The 18,726-nt window shown below is 46.9% G+C and overlaps 1 protein-coding gene across 7 annotated transcripts in view; it reads left to right on the top strand.

Moving 5' to 3' along the window:
• Positions 1-18,726, top strand: part of HTR4 (5-hydroxytryptamine receptor 4) — a 109,635-nt gene that overhangs the window by 48,329 nt on the left and 42,580 nt on the right. For all 7 annotated transcript variants that reach the window (XR_001468808.4, XM_046900519.1, XM_040647127.2 and 4 more), the window contains 4 exons: positions 3,345-3,470; positions 4,354-4,554; positions 15,724-15,877; positions 16,564-17,129. Coding sequence is in view for 6 of the 7 variants with exons in the window: in XM_046900519.1 (XP_046756475.1) it covers positions 3,345-3,470; positions 4,354-4,554; positions 15,724-15,877; positions 16,564-17,129 (1,047 nt within the window). In the remaining variant the exon portion in view is untranslated. The remainder of the gene's footprint in view (positions 1-3,344; positions 3,471-4,353; positions 4,555-15,723; positions 15,878-16,563; positions 17,130-18,726) is intronic.

The raw sequence follows: 18,726 nt of genomic DNA, 5'->3' as shown, positions 1-18,726 counted from the left end.
GACCTCCTGCCGCCAGCTGTGTGCAAGTGGTTCAGATCAGGAAGTCCAGGATGCCCCCCACTCTCAGGGCACCACGTGGGACACGTGGCACCCTGACACCTCATGCACGTTGTTGGGCAGCACGGCAGCTAATCCAAGAGGTGGCATTCAGATTGGATGCTGGGAAAATTTCTTCTCCAGCAGAGTGCTAAGGGAAAGGTTAGGAGTGGGTGCAGAGCCCATACACCTGAACGCAGTGACTCTCCTATCTGTACACACTGCAGGGTGCAGGGAGAGACAAGGTGCTCAAATAACACAGAGATGAGAACTGTGTAGGAAAAGCAGAAGGGTGAGCAAAGCTAGATAACGCAGAATATAAATCGAGCCCTCTGCCTGGCTCTGTACAAACATCATCATTCCCTCTACTGCCATGCCTGCATATGTGCAGTGCCACGCTCAGGGAGAAGGAACATCTTTTGTCTGCAGCCATTCCGTGCGGTGTGACATTTATTCCACAGACACAGCCGTGGACTTTGCCTATTGTGAGGGCTCAATTTAGGCAGGCACAATTACAGCTCCTGGAGGTGCCTTTGATCCCAGCAGCCCTATTGTTCCTGAGCTTTTCATCTGCCCCATACCCAGCTAGCTGGCCTGTGGCTGAGATCTGCCTTTGAAGTTGTGCCTTTTTCTTTTCCCTCTAATTTTTGTGGTGCCTTCTCCTGCTGATGAACATATTAATTAAGGGTCTGGACACCAGCTTTGCTCACTATACTGATGCTGGCAAATGTCTGCCCTTCCCCAGCTGTACAACCTCTGTCTACACAATTAACATGTGCTCCAACAAGGAATCACCTCGTGCATCCCAACAGGCACCGTGCACATGAGCTGGAGCACCAGCTCCAAGATGATCATTCTCCAAAGCACTTCACTGCAGTGTAGGTCTGTCTGCCAGCAGCTCCCAGCCTTCCAAAATTTCCAACGCTTGACTTCACTTTGGAGGGAAAGGAAATATTTCAGATCAGATTGACATGGAGAGGAGTGGGAAAGTGATTTCTAGCTGGGGGAAGGAATGAGATCCTTTTGTAGATGCATTCATGTTGCTAGCGACCAGTTCTGCAGAGCAGCTTGGGATAAGGAACTGGATGCATATTACCTCTATTTTTGAGGGAGCTTATGTATGCAACTCAGGATGACTGAAAAGCACAGAAACTGATTCTGATTCCATGTGCCTGATTTTGCATTTAGCACACTACTTCTAGATAAAGGAAAGCTGTCCAGAGACTGTATTCCCCCTGTGCTGAGAGTTCAACAGTCAGACCAGGGGAATTCACCAAGAGCCATTTGACACAAAACCACTATGACACAGACACTTACAGTGTGGGAGTGGGAAGTGCTGCTATATGCATGTAGACATTTCATTTCCTACAGGCCATTGTCAAGGACAGGATGATGGATGAGGCAGAGCCTTTGGGCAGATGGGTTTTTCTTCCATCAGATGGGAGGAGGTGTGGCTGGATCAATGTAAGCAAATTGCAGGCAGCAATTACAAGAGCTGCAGCAACAAAACCCACTCATTTCAAGAGTTGTCCAAGAACTAATGACCCAGGGCAGCCGGAACACAACAAAAGCTGGGAAACCCACACTTAGTTCTGACAGAGCCTTGTCAACGTTTCTGAATGCAGCAGCACTTACCCAGAGCTACCAGCTGCTCAGAAAGCTTCTTGGAGCCTTAATTGCCCTCTTTGAAGTTGTGTTAAGTCCAGTAGACAACTCTTTCTAATTAAGAGCAAACTCTTTCAGACACTGAATAAAAGCACACTCTTGACTTTGCCTTTCTCCTATCTTAGCGTCTATAATTGGCTTGCACAGAAGTGCCTTACTGAATGCAAATCTATGACTACACCTGACTGTCAGCATAACCCTGCGACCTTCCTTCCATTAGGCAGGACTGGATTGTCTGACATTAGCTCTGAAAACCATTAGGGCAGAAGGAGCAGTCATTGCCTTGGCCGCCTGGGCTGGGACTGTTCACCTAAGACAGGACAAATCCTGCTGTCTTGCTGGGAACCGTCTACATGAACACCCATACCTCTCTGGGTACCTTAAAAATCCATGTCCAGAGGCACATGGGGCTGGCAGTGCTCAGGATTATTTTGCCCCAAAACTCTGCAAGGAGGTGGGATACATCCATCTGCCAATGCTATGTGACATTTGTTAACCTCCTGGCTTTAATTCGTGAGATTATTGCACATTAAAAGCTGTGTGTGCTCCCATGGGTGAGAAAGCTTTGCTTGGCACAAGAACATATATTTACAAAGCTAGGATGTGTAACTGCCTTGGACCTGTCTTATTATAGCCAGATCACTGCTGCATGGGTCAGCCCAAGACCATATGCCTCCTTTCTTCTTCCTTATTTGCTCATGCACATCCTCACCCATCTGGATGTATCTACACGCAGTGACGCATTTCCTTGTAAAACTTGAAAACTCCAGGCATTCCTAGGACAGTGTTCATACAGCCTGTGAGTCTGCAGTCTCAGCAGGCTGTGATCTGACCCAACAGTGCAACCAACAGTGAGAAAAAGAGTCAGACTCAGTAGTGCTGGGGACAGAGGTTGTGATTAACAGGATGCTTCACAGTGTAGACAGCCTGAAGTTGGCTACAAGAAGCCTATTAAGATGGTACATACACTGGAGATGAGATTGCAGAAGAGCTTCTAATCCTTTTTAGCTTTGCCAAAAGTCAAGAGAACTCAGTGAGATCAAGTGTAAAAGTCTGGGTTGTATTTAGTAAATAAAACATGACCCCAGAGGAAGTCAAACTAAGACAGAATAACCTTTCAATTTTTCAATTACCTGAGCAATCTCACCACGTTAATCCCAGTGCCAAACGCCAGCTCCATACGCAGTGAAGGAATCTCCCTGCTGAACGGGTGTTGAGTCCTGCTCTCAATGCCAGCTTACTTCCAGCCCCACGTGATGCTGTGAGCAGGCACCCCTTCTCACTGCTGCGATGTACCGTGGAAAGACAGGAGTGCAGGGTTGAGGTGCCTTTGCTTCTGGGTACGTCAATAGAAATAGCCTAAAAGGAAAGAATGGCTCAGTGATTTTATAATAATTGATTTTCTGAAGAACTGAACGACATTCATTGCACGTTGGTTGCTGCCCTCCTGTTTTGCAGGCTCCTAAACGTTTAACTTCTTTTCTCCGTTTAACAAGATAGTTGTAGAAATGCCAGGCTGCCTCTTGTTTTGTGGCTGCTGCAATGCCAAGCCACAGGCAGACACCTGCAGCCTTCTGCTCTGCAGTCCCCAGGCTCTGATGTGCTGTGTCTTTTCTTTTCTTGTTTCTGCTCCCCCCCCCAAGTTCGAGTGAGGGCTTCGGCGTAGCAGAGAAGATCGTACTGCTCACCTTCATCTCTGCAGTTATCCTGATGGCCATCCTGGGGAACCTGTTGGTGATGGTGGCTGTGTGCCGGGACAGGCAGCTCAGGTGAGCCCACGCAGCCCCCAGCACTGCCACATCCCAGGTGGCAGCCCCATGCATGCATGCAGCTGCACGTGCAAATCACAGAGGATGAAATGCCACCCCCACTTGTGCCATGTCACACTGCCTCCTTGAGCTCAGCACCCCTGAGCTCAGAACTGCAGCAGTCCCACTGCCACAATGCAGATTCCATCCCCTACTTGTGTTGCACTCAGTGTCAAAACCAGATATATCACTTACAAACAGAGCTGAACACAGTGCAATTCCATCTCCCATTTCCTTTCTAATTACCCCCTCTAAAGAATGCGCACCTCAAACCCTGCTGCAGCCAACAAATGTTCCCAGCAGCCTGGGGCTCACCTGCAAAACTCCTGTCCCAGGGCTGGATGCTGCCCCTCAGCTTTGTCACAGCAGCTCCAGTACTGCAGTGAGATATTCAGCAGCCTCCGTTCATGTTCTGCGTGGGATTCTTAATGGATTTAATTCTATTTTATTGTTATGATTCTAAAAAGTACTCTTCAAGTTAAAATGATAGCTTCAGTCTAGGCTCTGCTGAGTGCTTTCTGGCAGGATTTTCTCAATATACAAGTTAAAATAAAATCTCCCTCCTCATCCCCAGACCCCAAGGCAACCCACAAGGCTGAGCCATATGCAGAGGCCTGTGGGCATCTATTTAACGCCTGCATGTGAGCAGGAAGGTGCATTTATTTAGGGGTTGCTTAGCTGTAAAAACCAGGAATGAGCTGGGGGAGACAGTATGAGGTGGGACATTCACTGAAGAGGAGCTATCTATATGATGGAGCAGATCAGACCCAATCACAAGCCAAGACCTCTGTTCGCATCAGAGGATGTTGTGTTGCAGCCATTCATTTTGTTAACTGTCTTGCAGGAAAATCAAGACCAATTATTTCATCGTTTCTCTTGCCTTCGCGGACCTGCTGGTGTCAGTACTGGTGATGCCGTTTGGAGCCATTGAGTTGGTCCAGGACAACTGGATCTATGGGGAGATGTTCTGCCTCGTCCGAACATCCCTCGATGTCTTGCTCACCACAGCATCGATCCTGCACCTGTGCTGCATATCACTGGACAGGTATGAGCAGAACTTTAGCTTTCTTCAGCGTTGTTGCTTATCCACAACAGCCTGGACCTGCTGGGTGCCGGGCAGCAATGAGTCTCTCTTAGTGGCTCTGTTTGGAGAGAGTGGTCTGAATCCTTATCAGCGTAGGGAGACTGCAAAGGGAATGAGATTTGTGTCGGTAGAGCAAGGTGGGTTCTCAGCTGGTTCTTGGCACAGCTCTGTTTGTGTTACTGCTCAGATGTGGTATGTTTTTCCTTTTAAGTAAAGATTTTAATTAACCTTAAAAATGCATCCACAGATCTGCAGAAGGAGGTGCATCTCGTGCAGGTCGCTGTTTTAGCAGGGAAATTGGTGTGTGTAGCTGTAATGCTATAATGTGATGGAAAACACAGCGATGACAGCAGGATAGCAGAGTCCCAGCCTGCAGCAAGTGAGGATAAGCTCAAGTGCAGCAGCTGTGGATGGGAAAGCAAACAGGCAAACAGACAGACAGACAGACAGACAGACAAACAAACAAACAAACAAACAAACAAACAAACAAACAAACAAACAAACTTGCTTACCTTAGGAAGGCCTCAGATAGGCAGGGCTCTTCAGCAAGGTACCCTCACCTCCACTGCCAACCCTTAAATGAGGTCTGGGTAGGGTGGAGCCAGGATCCACCCCTTCTGGTCATTGGGCTGCACTGCATGCACCTGAGCTTGCTTGGGTCGGCCCTGCCTTCCCACCAGGTGCTCCATTGCTGCTTCAGGCTGTGACTTAGCATTTCTGCTACAGTGGCAGTGCTGGGTTCTGCTCACTGCTGGGACTGCAGGAGGGCAGGGCGGGGGTCACACTGAGCTCCCTGAGGCCAGAGGCTGAGGCATTCAGCAGCCTGCCTTTCCCTCCCTTGTCAAAGCAGACCTGACCCGTCTCTGAAGTGCTATCAGAGCTGCTCTTCCTGCTGTTAGCCAGATGAACACCCATATTACTGAATGACACGTTTTGACATATATTACTAGTTTATATGGAGAAAGGCTTAAAAAGCAGCCTCCCTCCTTGACTTCAGATTTTATAGGTTTTTTGCTAAGGCTTCCATCTGCAGGTCTCCGCTAGGGACGACTAACAAGGAGGTAAGCAGAGCTTATGAGAAAGGTGTGTAAGCTTCGTAGGAGGTTCAAAAAACTTCCTTTTTGTTTAAGCTTTCCTTGCCAAATTAAAGTGAAGCCGAAATCCTAAAGAAATGCCAGGAAACAGTTTTGTTTTACTGATGGCTGCAATTTTTCAAAGGGAAACAGCAGACCTTTTCAACTTGGAAAAAACCTTCCAGACGTGCCGGTGTATTTCGCAGGATGAATACTTAGAATGAAACATTTGGACCAGCTGTTCTAACGAGCAATATTTAGAGCCTTCGGTTGCGTTCTGTGCAGAGATTTCAACACCTTTAAAAATACTGTTACTTAATATTACTAATAGGAATAAAATAACCACAATCGTTCTCATCATCGTGACAACTGATACTTAAATATCATCTTTCATCCAACCTAGCCGGGCTCCAGAAGATACTGGATTAATTTGGGCTTAACTGATTGGTGTGGATTGGGGTAGCACCGCCCCGTAGTGCATCCCGATAGCAGCTGATGTGCAGCAGCCACGGCGTGTTTCCTTATCTGGGAGCATAGATGGCTGGAACGCAAATGAGAAGCCCATTATCTTAAAAACGTTGACAAATTGCTGCTCTGAGCCAATTAGTGGCGAAGCAGCTGTTAGGCGCTGCGCTCTGGATGTGGACTTGTTATGTAAAACATTGGGGTTTGATTCCTCCAGGCTCTTAAGTGATGGCAGGAGGTTATGGAGGGAAAATACTGCTGCCAAAATATTGCAATATCCCCTCCTGCCCATCTTCCTCTTTGCAGCTCCTGACACACCGTGAGCTCCTGCTGTCCCCTGTGCCCCACGCTGCCAGGACAGCCATGCTGGGTGCTGCCTGGAGTTACTGCTGCTGCAGTGGGGATGCAAAAGAGGCACTGCAGTTATACAGAGGAAGACTCTATGTTGTAAATGGGTCAGAAGCAGGCTTTGCAAATGCCCAACTCAGTAGAAGGAATTGGAACTGGCAATATATTAAAAAAAAATAATGAAGTGAGACAGGTTAGATTATTCTATATGAAATAGAACATGCAGAGCAGAGTGAGAACACCTGGAAAGGACTACATTTTTTCATTGGGTGCTCTTTTGTTCTCTGGCCCCTACAGGTGTGAGCTCTCTCTGCCAGATCCAGAGCTGCCATCACAAAGGGTGTGGGAGAAACTCCCCAGTATTTGTCACTCCCACTACTGGCCATATTAGACTAAGAACACGGGCTGCATTCAGGGCTGCGCCATGGGAGTGCTGAAGGCTGCTGCAAGCCCAGGCTGAGGGAGCAGAGCTGCACTGACTGCGACTCAGCAGCACAGCAGTGATACCTGACAGCTGACAGACCTGAAATTGCCAGATGTCAGGGAATTATTTCAGGGCACACATGAGCTCTTCCTCTTTCGCATGTGTTTACCATACAGGTGCTGTTCTTTGCTCTCAAGCAGCGCATCTTTCCCTCTCATCTGCACATCCTCAGCCTTTATCAGCTGTTGGCAGAAACTTGCATTTCTGGGGCAGTGTGGTGTGGTTCTGGAGTTGTTTTTCCCCGGTGAGAGCTGACACTCAGGAGGTGCACTGGGAGCAGGGAACAGGCAGCAGCTGCCCATGGGAAGACCGGAGCAGGTAGATGGGTGTGGTGCAATGGGCGCTCAGCCCAACCTCAGCCATTCTCCATCACCACCATTCCTGGCTGCTGCCTTTGGGGCAGCGCTTCTTCCGCAGGGTTTTACTTCACACGTGCCTGCTGTTGTCCCTCAGTTCACTCAGACTTTGGCAGAAATGTGGAGAAACCGCCTCGTGAGCAGGAGGAACCAGTGCTACCACTGAGAGACAGGGAGCAAAGCACTGCAGAGACTTAGGGACACTCAGGCCTGCCTGAAAACATGATGTCCAACGTGTCAGAGGAACCTCAGGGCTCACTGAATCCAAATTCTGATGTCCCTGGGTAATACTTCTTTACTATTTTTTCCTTATTCTAATATAAATGATAGAATTAACCCCAAATTCTTTACTGCGTGCTTTATGCATACCTATCCATTCTTCGTGTCTCTGCAATAAAAAAAATGACACTGCACGTATATAGACAAAGAAGCTATGATAGAATCTCTCCAAATAGAGTTCACCTGCCAGGAAAGGCAATTTTCTTCTCCAGTATTTGCAATACAATTTGCAGCATAATTACTTCTCAAAGCCTCATGGAAAAAACAAACAAACAAACAAACAAAAAACCACTCACTAGAACAACAAAGAAGAACAGTCCTCAGTGTCTGTATTCTTGGCCTTATATGCACACGTGGCACCTCTGCTTACCCACACACCCAGAGCATCCTGCAGGCTGTTGCTGCTTGCTCCAGCTCTACTGGTGTGTCCCAGCCATGGAAGCTTTCCTCCAGGGCTGTGTCTCTGCTGGCTGCTGCTTGCCTGGTGTGTTAGAAACATTGGTAGATTTGCTGTGTACAGAACAGAACAGACCTATTTGTGTGTTTGTGTACATGGGGCTAATCTTACTGAATCCCAACATACCACATAATCACTGCTAAATAAAGGCTAAAGCAAAGCAGATGTATCCAAAGAGTGTTGGAGCACCAGAGTGACAGATGCTTGTTGAGCCATTTACAAACATTAATTAACATTAATGCACTGTTCAGACATCAAATTAGCACAATCCCTTGAGGAAAGTGATGTTTTAGAGCCTTAAACTTCCCTAGAACAGGGGCAGGGGCTGCAGCTGGCCAGGCTGCAGGGCTTTGGTCCTCTGAAGGACAGGGAGGAGGCAGCTGCAGCCAGCTGTGTGCTGCGGGACATCAGCTGGCAGGTGAAGGGGCAGGGTGTCGGTGGGCAGCTTTGCTGCATTCCAAATAGCTATCGGTAAAAAATTATTGTGCACTCAACAGGCTGGCTGTGTGACACGATGCCAGCAGCAGTGTTGAACCAGGCCACGAGTTCCCCCTGCCCTTCTCAGACAGAGAAGTGCTTGGTCTCCTGCAGTTGGTTGTGTGGAGCAGGACCCAGCCACGTGACTGTGCAGGAGGGCTGGGATATGGCACACGGCTGCAGGACAGCCCCAAGAGATAGCTAACACAGGTCTGCACAATTCAGGTTGGAAAGCATTACAGAAAATAATGGGGCAGATGGTCACGGCACAGCCTGCATGAAGCACTGTCCTTTATTAATCTCTACCAAGCCACTAGAAATATGGACATTTATTTTGCCACCATTGCCTACAGTAGCCCTGCACACACACCAACCCGTGCAGGGATTGTGGAGGAGCCTTCCGTCTCCGTTTGGCAACATACGTTTGTTTGTATTACTAGCTAAATTTATCCAATTCCAATTAACTGTTCTCTTTAGCATTTTTTCTCAGTGTAATTATCTCAACACCAGCAGGCCGTTGTTTTTCTAATAAGAATTTAATTTTGTTAGATATAATCATTTTAGGACATTTTTTTTCTTCTGGACCAGCAGTGCATAACTTTGTTTAGTTTGGCACAGTCAGAGATCATGGCTCATTTGCTCAGAGGGAAAAAGGAAAAGATAAAAGAGCCATTCTCTCCCAAAATAACGTATAAATCTGGTTATGTGGAGGCCAGAATGTGGCTTCACAGAAATATTGGCAAAGCTGGTAGCACTGTTTTAATTTTGCACAGGGGTGAACAGCTTGAGGCTCTCTCTGGACCTCCTGACTTTGCCAGGGTTCAGCTGAATCCTGACCCAGTCCAGCCATGCCTGGGAGCAGCTCGCCGGGCAGCCCCTCTGCTGGGGTTCTTGGTTTTGCCACCCCCTTCTTTGCTTTTTGGTGCTCTTTAAGAGCATTAAACAATTACAGTACTCAGAAAGCTTTCCTCCGCTCATGTTGGCCCCACTGATGATAAATCATATGGTATGCATATCATGTAATACATACGCGTGACACCAAATGGATTTCTATGTGGGTACCCATATGGCCCTGTCTGTTCTGTAGAGGTGGGTGTGTATTTGTCTGTCTGTGATGTCTAAGGAGCTCCTTTCAGGGTAGTGCCTGCATACTCATAACTTAAATAAGATTGGATTGAAAACTGGGGAGTTACTTAAGTTTTTTCCAAGGAAGGAATTATCTAATGCAATAAAGTAATTAGGTTCTGTGATGCTCAGAAGGCAGTGGAGTGGTTCAAACTTTGCTCATCTCGAGGCAGGAGCTGAGGATGCCTGGCTGCTCTATGGAGATGTGCCCAGGGCAGTTCATACACAGCCCCAGGCTTGAGGAGGAGCTTCGGCATCCAGGCTGGTGGCTGGTCAGCATCGCTGCTCACTTCTCTTAAACCACAGAGAATGGTAGCACTGCTGGCCCAGCTGGTTACCTGGATTCTTGAACCTCTGTGGATCCAGCTACAACCAGAGTCTCATTTTGTCGGTGCTTAATGAGTATGCAGATAGTCACTGCTGCAGGTAGCCATCCCTGCCATGGGCCACAGCTAAATTCTGCTGCTGTCTGGTGGAAGTCAGGAATGTAGTGAAATGCCATGCTGTTTCTCAGCCCTTCCACCTTCTTTTCCTGTCTCCAAGAACCTAGAATCTATAAACTTGTAGTAACTACAGGTGTTATCATTTGGAAGTCGATGTGATATTGAAGAACCTTTATTTTGCTCTATGTTTTCCCGTGAAGAGGACAGTCACAGTGTGCATATGTTTGTGTGTATGTGTAAGACTTTTTGTACAGGCAAAGGGGCAACAACAAACACCCATGGTTTACAACACTTACATTCCCACAAAAGCCTTGGACCTACACAGCACATTCAGCGTTCAGTCATACAAGGCAAGGATATAACTGTGGTTCATTTTCTGTCTATTTTCTCTTTGGATTCACAGCTTCCCTCTTATCCATCACATCCTGTCTTCACATATACACAAACTTAACATTAGACAAGCTGTCCACGATCCTGCTGCTGAGGAATGTGATATTGTGCCTGCTCTGCACAAACTGTTGAAGGCTGTTAGGTACAAATGTGTCACTGGTGTACTGTGTGTTACGCATTTATATTTGCTTTTTGGTTTCACATGTAGCACCGACCATGAAGGTGAGCTCACCAGTAGGAAAAAAGCAAGTTCTGTTGGGAAAGGTTAAAATATTCTGCTCCTATAGCAGTTGGACGTTGTGTATATTTGGATCCTCCACGGGGTAGTGAATCTTGAGAGGGATTTATAGCTGTCATGAACATAACAGAGATGTACCTGCATTCATAGAATCATGGAATGGCTTGGGTTGGAAGGGACCCCAGGGATCATCAAGTTCGAACCCCTCATTCCCTTGGAGCTCGTGAGGCTGTTTATAGCAAATGAGGTTCACTCTGAGGAACTGTTCCATTTGGCACTCATGAGTGCAACCAAAGTCCCTGTGATTGGAAGATGGAGGACAGTTGCATACCTGCTTCTCAGAGCCACCAAGTGACTGTGCAGAACACAAATCCTTGGTAGCCAAACATATCTCTGATGGCCATGAAGGCCATAACTATGGCTACATGAGCTATTTAGTTCTGTTTGAGCCATCTGTAAAATGTTAGCTCTTGATTCATTCACATGTGGTAAATGTCTGATATGGGAAAGGAAAAGCATTGTAATAACCTTTGCTTTATGGAGCTGTTTGGATGATCTGCAAGTCCAGGAAGGGATCTTTGCATTTCCCCTTCAGCTGAGAATGTCATAATAGAGGCAGAAGAGAGGATGTTCACATCATCTCTGCTGTAGGTAACGGGAACTTAACGTTTCCACGGAACTGCAAAAGCATGGATCTTGGCTGATAATAGTAAGAATTAATATTTAACTAAACCTGGACATTGTATTAATCATGTGTATTTATTGCATTTTATATTCATCCATCACGCTGTCACAGCAGTACCTAATAGATATTCTTTATGAGCACGGGAAAACAGCTCTGGCTTGAAAGGAAGCAGAAATGTAGAATATGCCTTTATTTCAACTTTTGACTAGAACTATTGATAATCTTGGAGATATAATTACTTTTCTCTCAGTGAATAAATAGCTGCTTAAATACCGAAACCATCACATGCATCAAATCATCAGCTACTGCAAAAATTGGTGTGACTTCAATGGCTTCTGTTAACATGCACAGATTGCTGTTATGTGACTCTCTGGGCCATTGAACGCAGTCCTGCTGAGCAGTGGGCAGCCAGCTGTGTGCTCCTCTGCCTCACTCGCCATCAGCAAAATTGTCACCCACGTTCTGATTATAGCGGGACCTCACTGCTGGTAGCAGGGGAGGGGCAGGAAGAGCCCAGCTCAACTCTCTGAGTACAGCGGGAGTCACGGCAGCAGCACCTAGCGAAAAAATGTACATACGATCTTTTGACATGTAAGTGGAGGAAAATTGCTGCTGAATCACTGGGAGGGGAGAAGTGTGAGAGCTTAAGATGTCATTGTTACAGGCATAATTTTTATTCTAATGGCATTTAACAGCATGTACAAGTCAGCGTAACGCTGTCAGCTGCAGCAGAGATAGGAGAATACAGAAATGTAATGACTTGAGCTGCTTGGAAGAATTGTTTTCCTCCTGTAGTTAATTAGCAGTGTGTCATGGTTTTCTGTTTGCTGATTCAATGACTGGAATGGTAGCTAGTGTCCTGGCTGTTCTCTCCATTTATTTGTTGAATTTATCCTTCTGCCCTTTCCACAAATAAATGTGGCCTCTGGGGACTTACAGTAACTTGCTATCAGGAATGCGACAGGAATCCTTTGATGTCCAGCACTGGGTAGCACTTTGCAGTAGGTGTCTCTCAGGTAGTAAATAAACAGATATGCTAGGTAGATCTCCCTTGTGTCTACAGTCGGAGGAGCAGCTGCACGTAATGCCAAGAGAAGCACCATCTGTCTGAATAAGCAATCAAAGGTATTACTGGAAATACCTGTTTGAATTCAAAGGTCAGTTTGTTTCCTTGGGGGAAGGAAACTGAAGAACACGGGAAATCCGAACTCAGTAATCTGTAGTAATAGAAAGCAAGGTTACACAAGCAGAGTAAGGAGGGTAATTATCCCAGGAAGAGAGAGATATTTATTCTTCCCTTGGAAATCAGGAAGAGATTACAGTTTGACCATGCTGACCCTTGTTGTCTGATAGACTTGGAAAAGTTTGAGCTGAAGGGAGCTGTGGAAATCTCGGATCCATCCTTCCTCTTCCCACTCAAATCTGTCTTCATTTCCGTCAGGTCCCCCAGGGCCCTCTCCAGTTCAGTTTGGCATATCTTTGAGGCTCGGCAACCTCGCCTGTTCAAATCTGGACCCACTGAAGGCAAACTAATTAAATCCTGTTACTGTAAATTATTCGGCTTCTCCCTGTGCTGCCAGAGGGATGTTAAGACCATGTCGGTGAACAGAGGAATTGGATCCACTGAATATTATGGATGTTTGCATTGCTCCACGAAGGGAACATTTCAGACAGTGCCCTAAGAGAACATTTACTGTCAAATACACCATTTCTTTGAAAGCAAAATTTTTCAGGGAAACAGGCTGATTTTCATGCGCACACAAACCCAGAAGACGGCGTATAAATGATCAAATTGAAATAGTTGAATGCTTACTTCAACATTTTTCCCCCGTGACATTTTGAATCTTGCTTCAAAGAGATGTTAAAAATGTTTTCTTTTGACACTTTGATTTTATTTCAACCTTCCGTGTGGAATATATCTTCTAATTTTATCAAAATAAGGCAATTTAGCTGACTCCGCATGACTGTTTTTAATTTCTGAAGAAAATTTGGCAATTTTTAGATTTTTCTGCCTGTTTAGTACAAACTTTTCAGTTCCCACTCAGTTCTTGACAAATTGTGCACCTCAAGGATGTCACTTTTATGCATACACGTCAGATGTGCACGTGTGTGCTTTTATCTGTCTCTTACTTTAATGGGCTGCCGGCACTTAGAATTTCTCAAAGGCCACTCTTCGGGTTTGTGGTCCAGTTTTAGTGTATGTGTGCTAATTTAATGCCTCTGTTTTATGATCCTACTGACCTCATAAAGCAGACTTATATAGTCTACATCCACATTATGTCTTGGTGTGAAGCCTGACTTAGAAAAAATCTCTTTGACGGAGATCATTAATTCCTTTTATAAATAGTTGTTGAAATTATGGCTGCTTCTCCAGCTCAGTACTCACATCCTCTGGGTACACAGATGGGCACCGCATTGCAGAATGTCTGCGCTTCCCAAATCTGGAAGGTACATCTACCAAACAATAACTATTAATTCATTGGGAAAATATACCCACCTGCCACAAAGCTGAATTATATATGGCGTTGTTTAGAAGAGATGAGAATTCATGGGTGCTGGTGGTGTCTCTAATCTACCCGTTGTGCCAGGTGAAAATGCCAGGAGCTCAGCAAGAGGCATCTATAGGGGAAGCAGAGGGGCATTTCTGCTGGAACCTATGTCGGCAGAGCGGGGCCGGGCTGAGCACTGCTCTCTCGACTCACAGCAATTTCTGTTTTCTGCAGCAGTACAGCTGTGTTCTGGAGCCAAGCCAGTAGTTTCCAACCAGCTGTAGAAGCATCTTTTCAGATCTGAACTGCAGGATCCCTGGGGACTTTTAAAAGGAATTTGAAAATGTTCTCAGTTACACACACAGAGCGAGACTCGTGTTGGTTGTAAAGAGATTTTAATGCTGCTTTATGAGCTGAATTATAAAACATTTTGCAAAAGATGTTCTTTTATAAATATCCTCGTTGTGTCTGTATGGTCAAGGAGAAAATGTCTGATGCTCTGTAGCTGAGTGTTTGCATTTCTTCCTATCAATTGTATGGAGCAAGAGATAGTTCAGGGATGTATCTAAACTTGGTTTTTGGGTACAGTGCCTTTGCAGACCGACTGTCTTCACAGTCTACCCTGTGAGATTTCTGTTGTGATCTTTCTCAGTCTGTCATGTTCAAGACAAAGAAACTACAAGACTGCTAGAGCAAGGAGCAGGGGATTGAAAGTCAAGGCTGTTTCTTGGCTCTGCTCTGGTCTGCAGTGTGAACATGGGTAAGCCTCTGGCCTCCAGCTCCCTATCTCAGCAGAGGGGACATCAGTGCTGGCCTGCAATGTGTGCTGAAATCCAAAACTCAAGAGTTTGAAAATATCTCCTTGGGAACCTAAGACAGGCTGTCAGGTCAGGACCTCCAGAAATCTGCAATAGGATGATATTGCTGCTGATCTGTATTGTTGTTTGTGGGCATATTTAACTTCGGAGATGGATTTCTATTTTTAGGCTCGGTGCACCTTCTTGGTGTAGGAATCTGATAACAGGTGGGTAGCACAGGAAACAAACAGACACGCTGATTTTTTATCTCAGTAAGATATTTTCTGTTCAAAGCTAGTTGCTATTTTAGGAACATGCATCTATTGTGCTGTGAATGTGCTGGAAGGACTGGGAGAAGAAAGGCGAGTGCAGGGCACCTCTCCTCGACGGGGAAAAGCCTGGAAGCCCTGGGCAGAGCTGTGCTGTCCTCGTGGCTGAAGGTGAAGGCCAGGGAATAGGGAGGAAGAACAGGAGCTCGGTTAGGGAAAAACACACTTAATTTTACTGACATTTTCACAACTGTGAAACACTTTGTTAATTTGCAATAGAAACCTTTGCAGCTTTGTCAAACCACATGTCCGTTGCCGTTAGAAATACCCCAACATTTACTCAGTTATGGCTAAATAGAAGGAAGGTGAACTCATTCATTGTGGTAAGGAGGGTGCAGACAGCTTTGTGACTAAGCGCAGGAGGAGAGGAGGGCAACATGGGAGGTCACTCCCCTGCTCCGCGACTTCAGACAAACCACAGCATTAATCTGTGCCTCATTTTCCCTCTCTGGAAAATAGAAAATATTGGCTTTTCCCTGCAAGGGACTATGAAACCTTATTTACTCACGCTGTGAAAATACTCCGAGCTCCTTGTGTGAGAGGAAGTCAATAGAAATAGACCATAGAATCATTTTTTTTTACCACTGTTTCGAAAGGCAGAAGAAACGAGCTGAAGAAAAGGCTTTACAGTTTTATTTTTAGAAGACCTGAAGGTCTCCTTCAGTGAAGGTTGTTCTCCTGCTTTCTCCTTGCAGGTACTACGCTATCTGTTGCCAGCCACTGGTGTACAGGAACAAGATGACTCCACTGCGTATTGCTGTAATGCTTGGAGGCTGCTGGGTAATCCCAACATTTATTTCTTTCCTCCCTATCATGCAAGGCTGGAATAGCATTGGCATCATTGATTTGGTGAGTAGCTTAGGAGACATACCATCTTGGTACTAAATATATTCCCTGCTGTATATTCTTTCAAAAAGCAATATTCAAGGAAAAGAAGGCAAGGGAGGCTAAAGGAGAAACCCCTTGTTACTGATTCAGAGGGCCTGCTTAATTCCTGGAAGGTGTCTTTATGGGGATTTGCAAGGCTGCTGCCCACTGCCCTGTCCCTGATGCAGCCCCTTGTCTTCTGAGGCCACAGCAGCCCAGACCCATGCCACCTATCTGGTCCTTCTCTAGTGCTCCTACAGCATTTGGGCAGATGAAGCTTTAGCATTCTTGGTGTAAGGGCATATTCTGATGCTCAGAGCAGTGAGGGCTGCAAAAAAAAAAAAGCACAGCATCAAGTGAAGTTATTCCCTTTTGCAGTGTCTGAACTGGGCTGTCAGACTGATTTTCAGTAGCCAGGTTGAGGCGTACTCTGGGATGCTGGAGCTGCACCATGGGATGGTCCTACAGGCCTTGGGGCCAGCAAAGCCCACGGTGTGAGCACAGGCAGGAGGGGCAGCAGCAAGTAAGTGAAGTACTGCTTGTAGGAGTGGGAAAGGGGGAGAAAGAATAGCAAAGTGGTGGTGGAGCTTCCTGGCAAACAGGCTGCAGGTATCAGAGGAGCAGCGCTGAATTTCTTCCCTTCTTTGTCCTTCCTCCCCCGGCCCCAGATTCAGCAAAGGCAGTTCAACAAGGCTTCCAACTCCACGTACTGCATATTCATGGTCAACAAGCCATATGCCATTACCTGCTCTGTGGTGGCCTTCTACTTTCCCTTCCTGCTGATGGTGCTGGCCTATTATCGCATCTACGTCACCGCCCGGGAGCACGCCCGGCAGATCCGGGTGCTGCAGCGCGCAGGGACCCCTGCTGACAGCAGGCACCAGCCTGACCAGCACAGCACGCATCGCATGAAGACCGAGACCAAAGCTGCCAAGACCCTGTGCATCATCATGGGGTGCTTCTGCCTGTGCTGGGCCCCCTTCTTTGTCACAAACATAGTGGACCCTTTCATAAACTATACGGTGCCGGGGAAGTTGTGGACAGCTTTCCTGTGGCTGGGCTACATCAATTCAGGGTTGAACCCCTTCCTCTATGCCTTCCTGAACAAGTCTTTCAGACGTGCCTTCCTCATCATCCTGTGCTGTGGTGATGAGCGATACCGAAGGCCTTCCATCCTGGGGCAGACAGTCCCCTGTTCCACCACCACAATAAACGGATCAACTCATGTGCTAAGGTGAGTGTTTGTTCCTCAGCTGCTGCAAAATACCTTGAGTCACTGGAAAGAGAACTTCTCGTGAGTTTTCTTAAGGGATTATTTTTGCATTGCATTTGAAATAGCTGATGGATTAACTGTTCAAAAAGGAGGAAGCAGGAGAAGTGCACAGAAATCCTTAGGGTGCTCCAACCACCAGTGTTGGTATGTACCCAGATACGTATTAGAGTGCACAGTACCTCCAGAGGCGTGTTCAGGAAACAGTTGGGAGGAGGCAGTAGTTGTGCATGCATGCTGGAAGTCCTATTGCTTTTTCTGAGAAGAACAGTTTGACTTGCAGGGGGAGCACCTTGCAGGAGGCTGCCCTCCCTTTGCTCCAGCAGAGGAACCAAGGTGCTCTCATTGCCACTTCTCCTCACATTCTGCCTTTGCAGACCCGTCGGCCGGTGCTGCTGCTCATGAAAGGCAAAGGATGGCACTGTGATCCCAGGGAACGTGAACCCCCCACACCTCACACATCCATCCTTTGTTTCACAGCACAGTGCTTTTTGCAAGAGGAGAGCATTTGGGCTGCATGTGGTGGGACGGCAGCGGGCTCTGTGCTGGGACACATCCTCTGCTGCCTGCTCCTCACTGAGCAGGGGAGGCAGAGCACTGAGGAAGGGAGGGAGGAAAAGTTATCTGCAGTAACATCAGAATGAGCTGTATTCTCTGAAAGTAAATCTACAGGTGTTTCTGTGCAACTGCCTGAGAGCTATTTGGTTCTTGCAGTAGATGGATTCATAGCTCCTCACTTGCAGATAAGGGCTTGGTAACAGTGTTTGTGTTCAGAGCTGAACATGTCTGGAGAAAAAATCATACTTCCAGCTGTGCCTGATCTGTTGGTTTCTGTCTGATTTGCACCCAGATCCCTTCTGTAAGTTTTGGAAAGAGTCCTGGGCTGTGTAATGGATGGGAGACAGGGCAGGGCTTGCCACAACCCTGAGACAGGGCTCTCATGCTTTTTACATCATGAAGGACATTACAAACAATTTATCTTCTGCTGAGTAAACGCTGTTCAAGGGCTAAGGTCCCAGAGCCCTCTGCCTGTGATGGATGCAGGGCAAGGTGCCATGCTGAGCCTGTGTCAGAGCTGTGTGGAAGGGGATGAGGCGGATGCTGTTCAGCTGCAGAAGGAGGCCGGGAGCTGCAGAGACGAGCACTGGGAATGTGGCTGTGTGCAGGGAACAGAAAGGGGTTTGCTTTGGCCACCAGTGGTGGGGGCTCCGTGCTGTGACAGCCTCCCTAGGGCAGTGGTCACGACCTCAAACCTGCCAGAGTTCAAGGAGTGTTTAGATGATGCTCAGAAATGCGGTTTGAGCTTTAGGTGGTCCTATGTGCAGCCAGGAGTTGGATTTGATGACCCTCGTGGGTCCTTCCAACTCAGGAAATTCTGAGGTTCTTTGATTCTAGGGTATATCTGGCCAGCCCACTGGCCTAAGCACAGGGAAAGAGCGAGTGGTCGAGTGGTGTCTGGGCTAGTAAGTGCTGCAGCAAGGTGCTTCTTGTGAAAGTACTCCCATTTCCAGCTCCCCCCTTGTGCTTGTACCACGTGGCTCCTGCAAACAAGTCCTCCATG

Source organism: Gallus gallus, chromosome 13, assembly GCF_016699485.2.
Source record: "Gallus gallus isolate bGalGal1 chromosome 13, bGalGal1.mat.broiler.GRCg7b, whole genome shotgun sequence".
NCBI classification, from domain to species: Eukaryota; Metazoa; Chordata; class Aves; order Galliformes; family Phasianidae; genus Gallus; species Gallus gallus.
The sequence above is the reverse complement of the archived record's forward strand: the minus strand, read 5'-3'. Positions and strand labels throughout refer to the sequence as shown.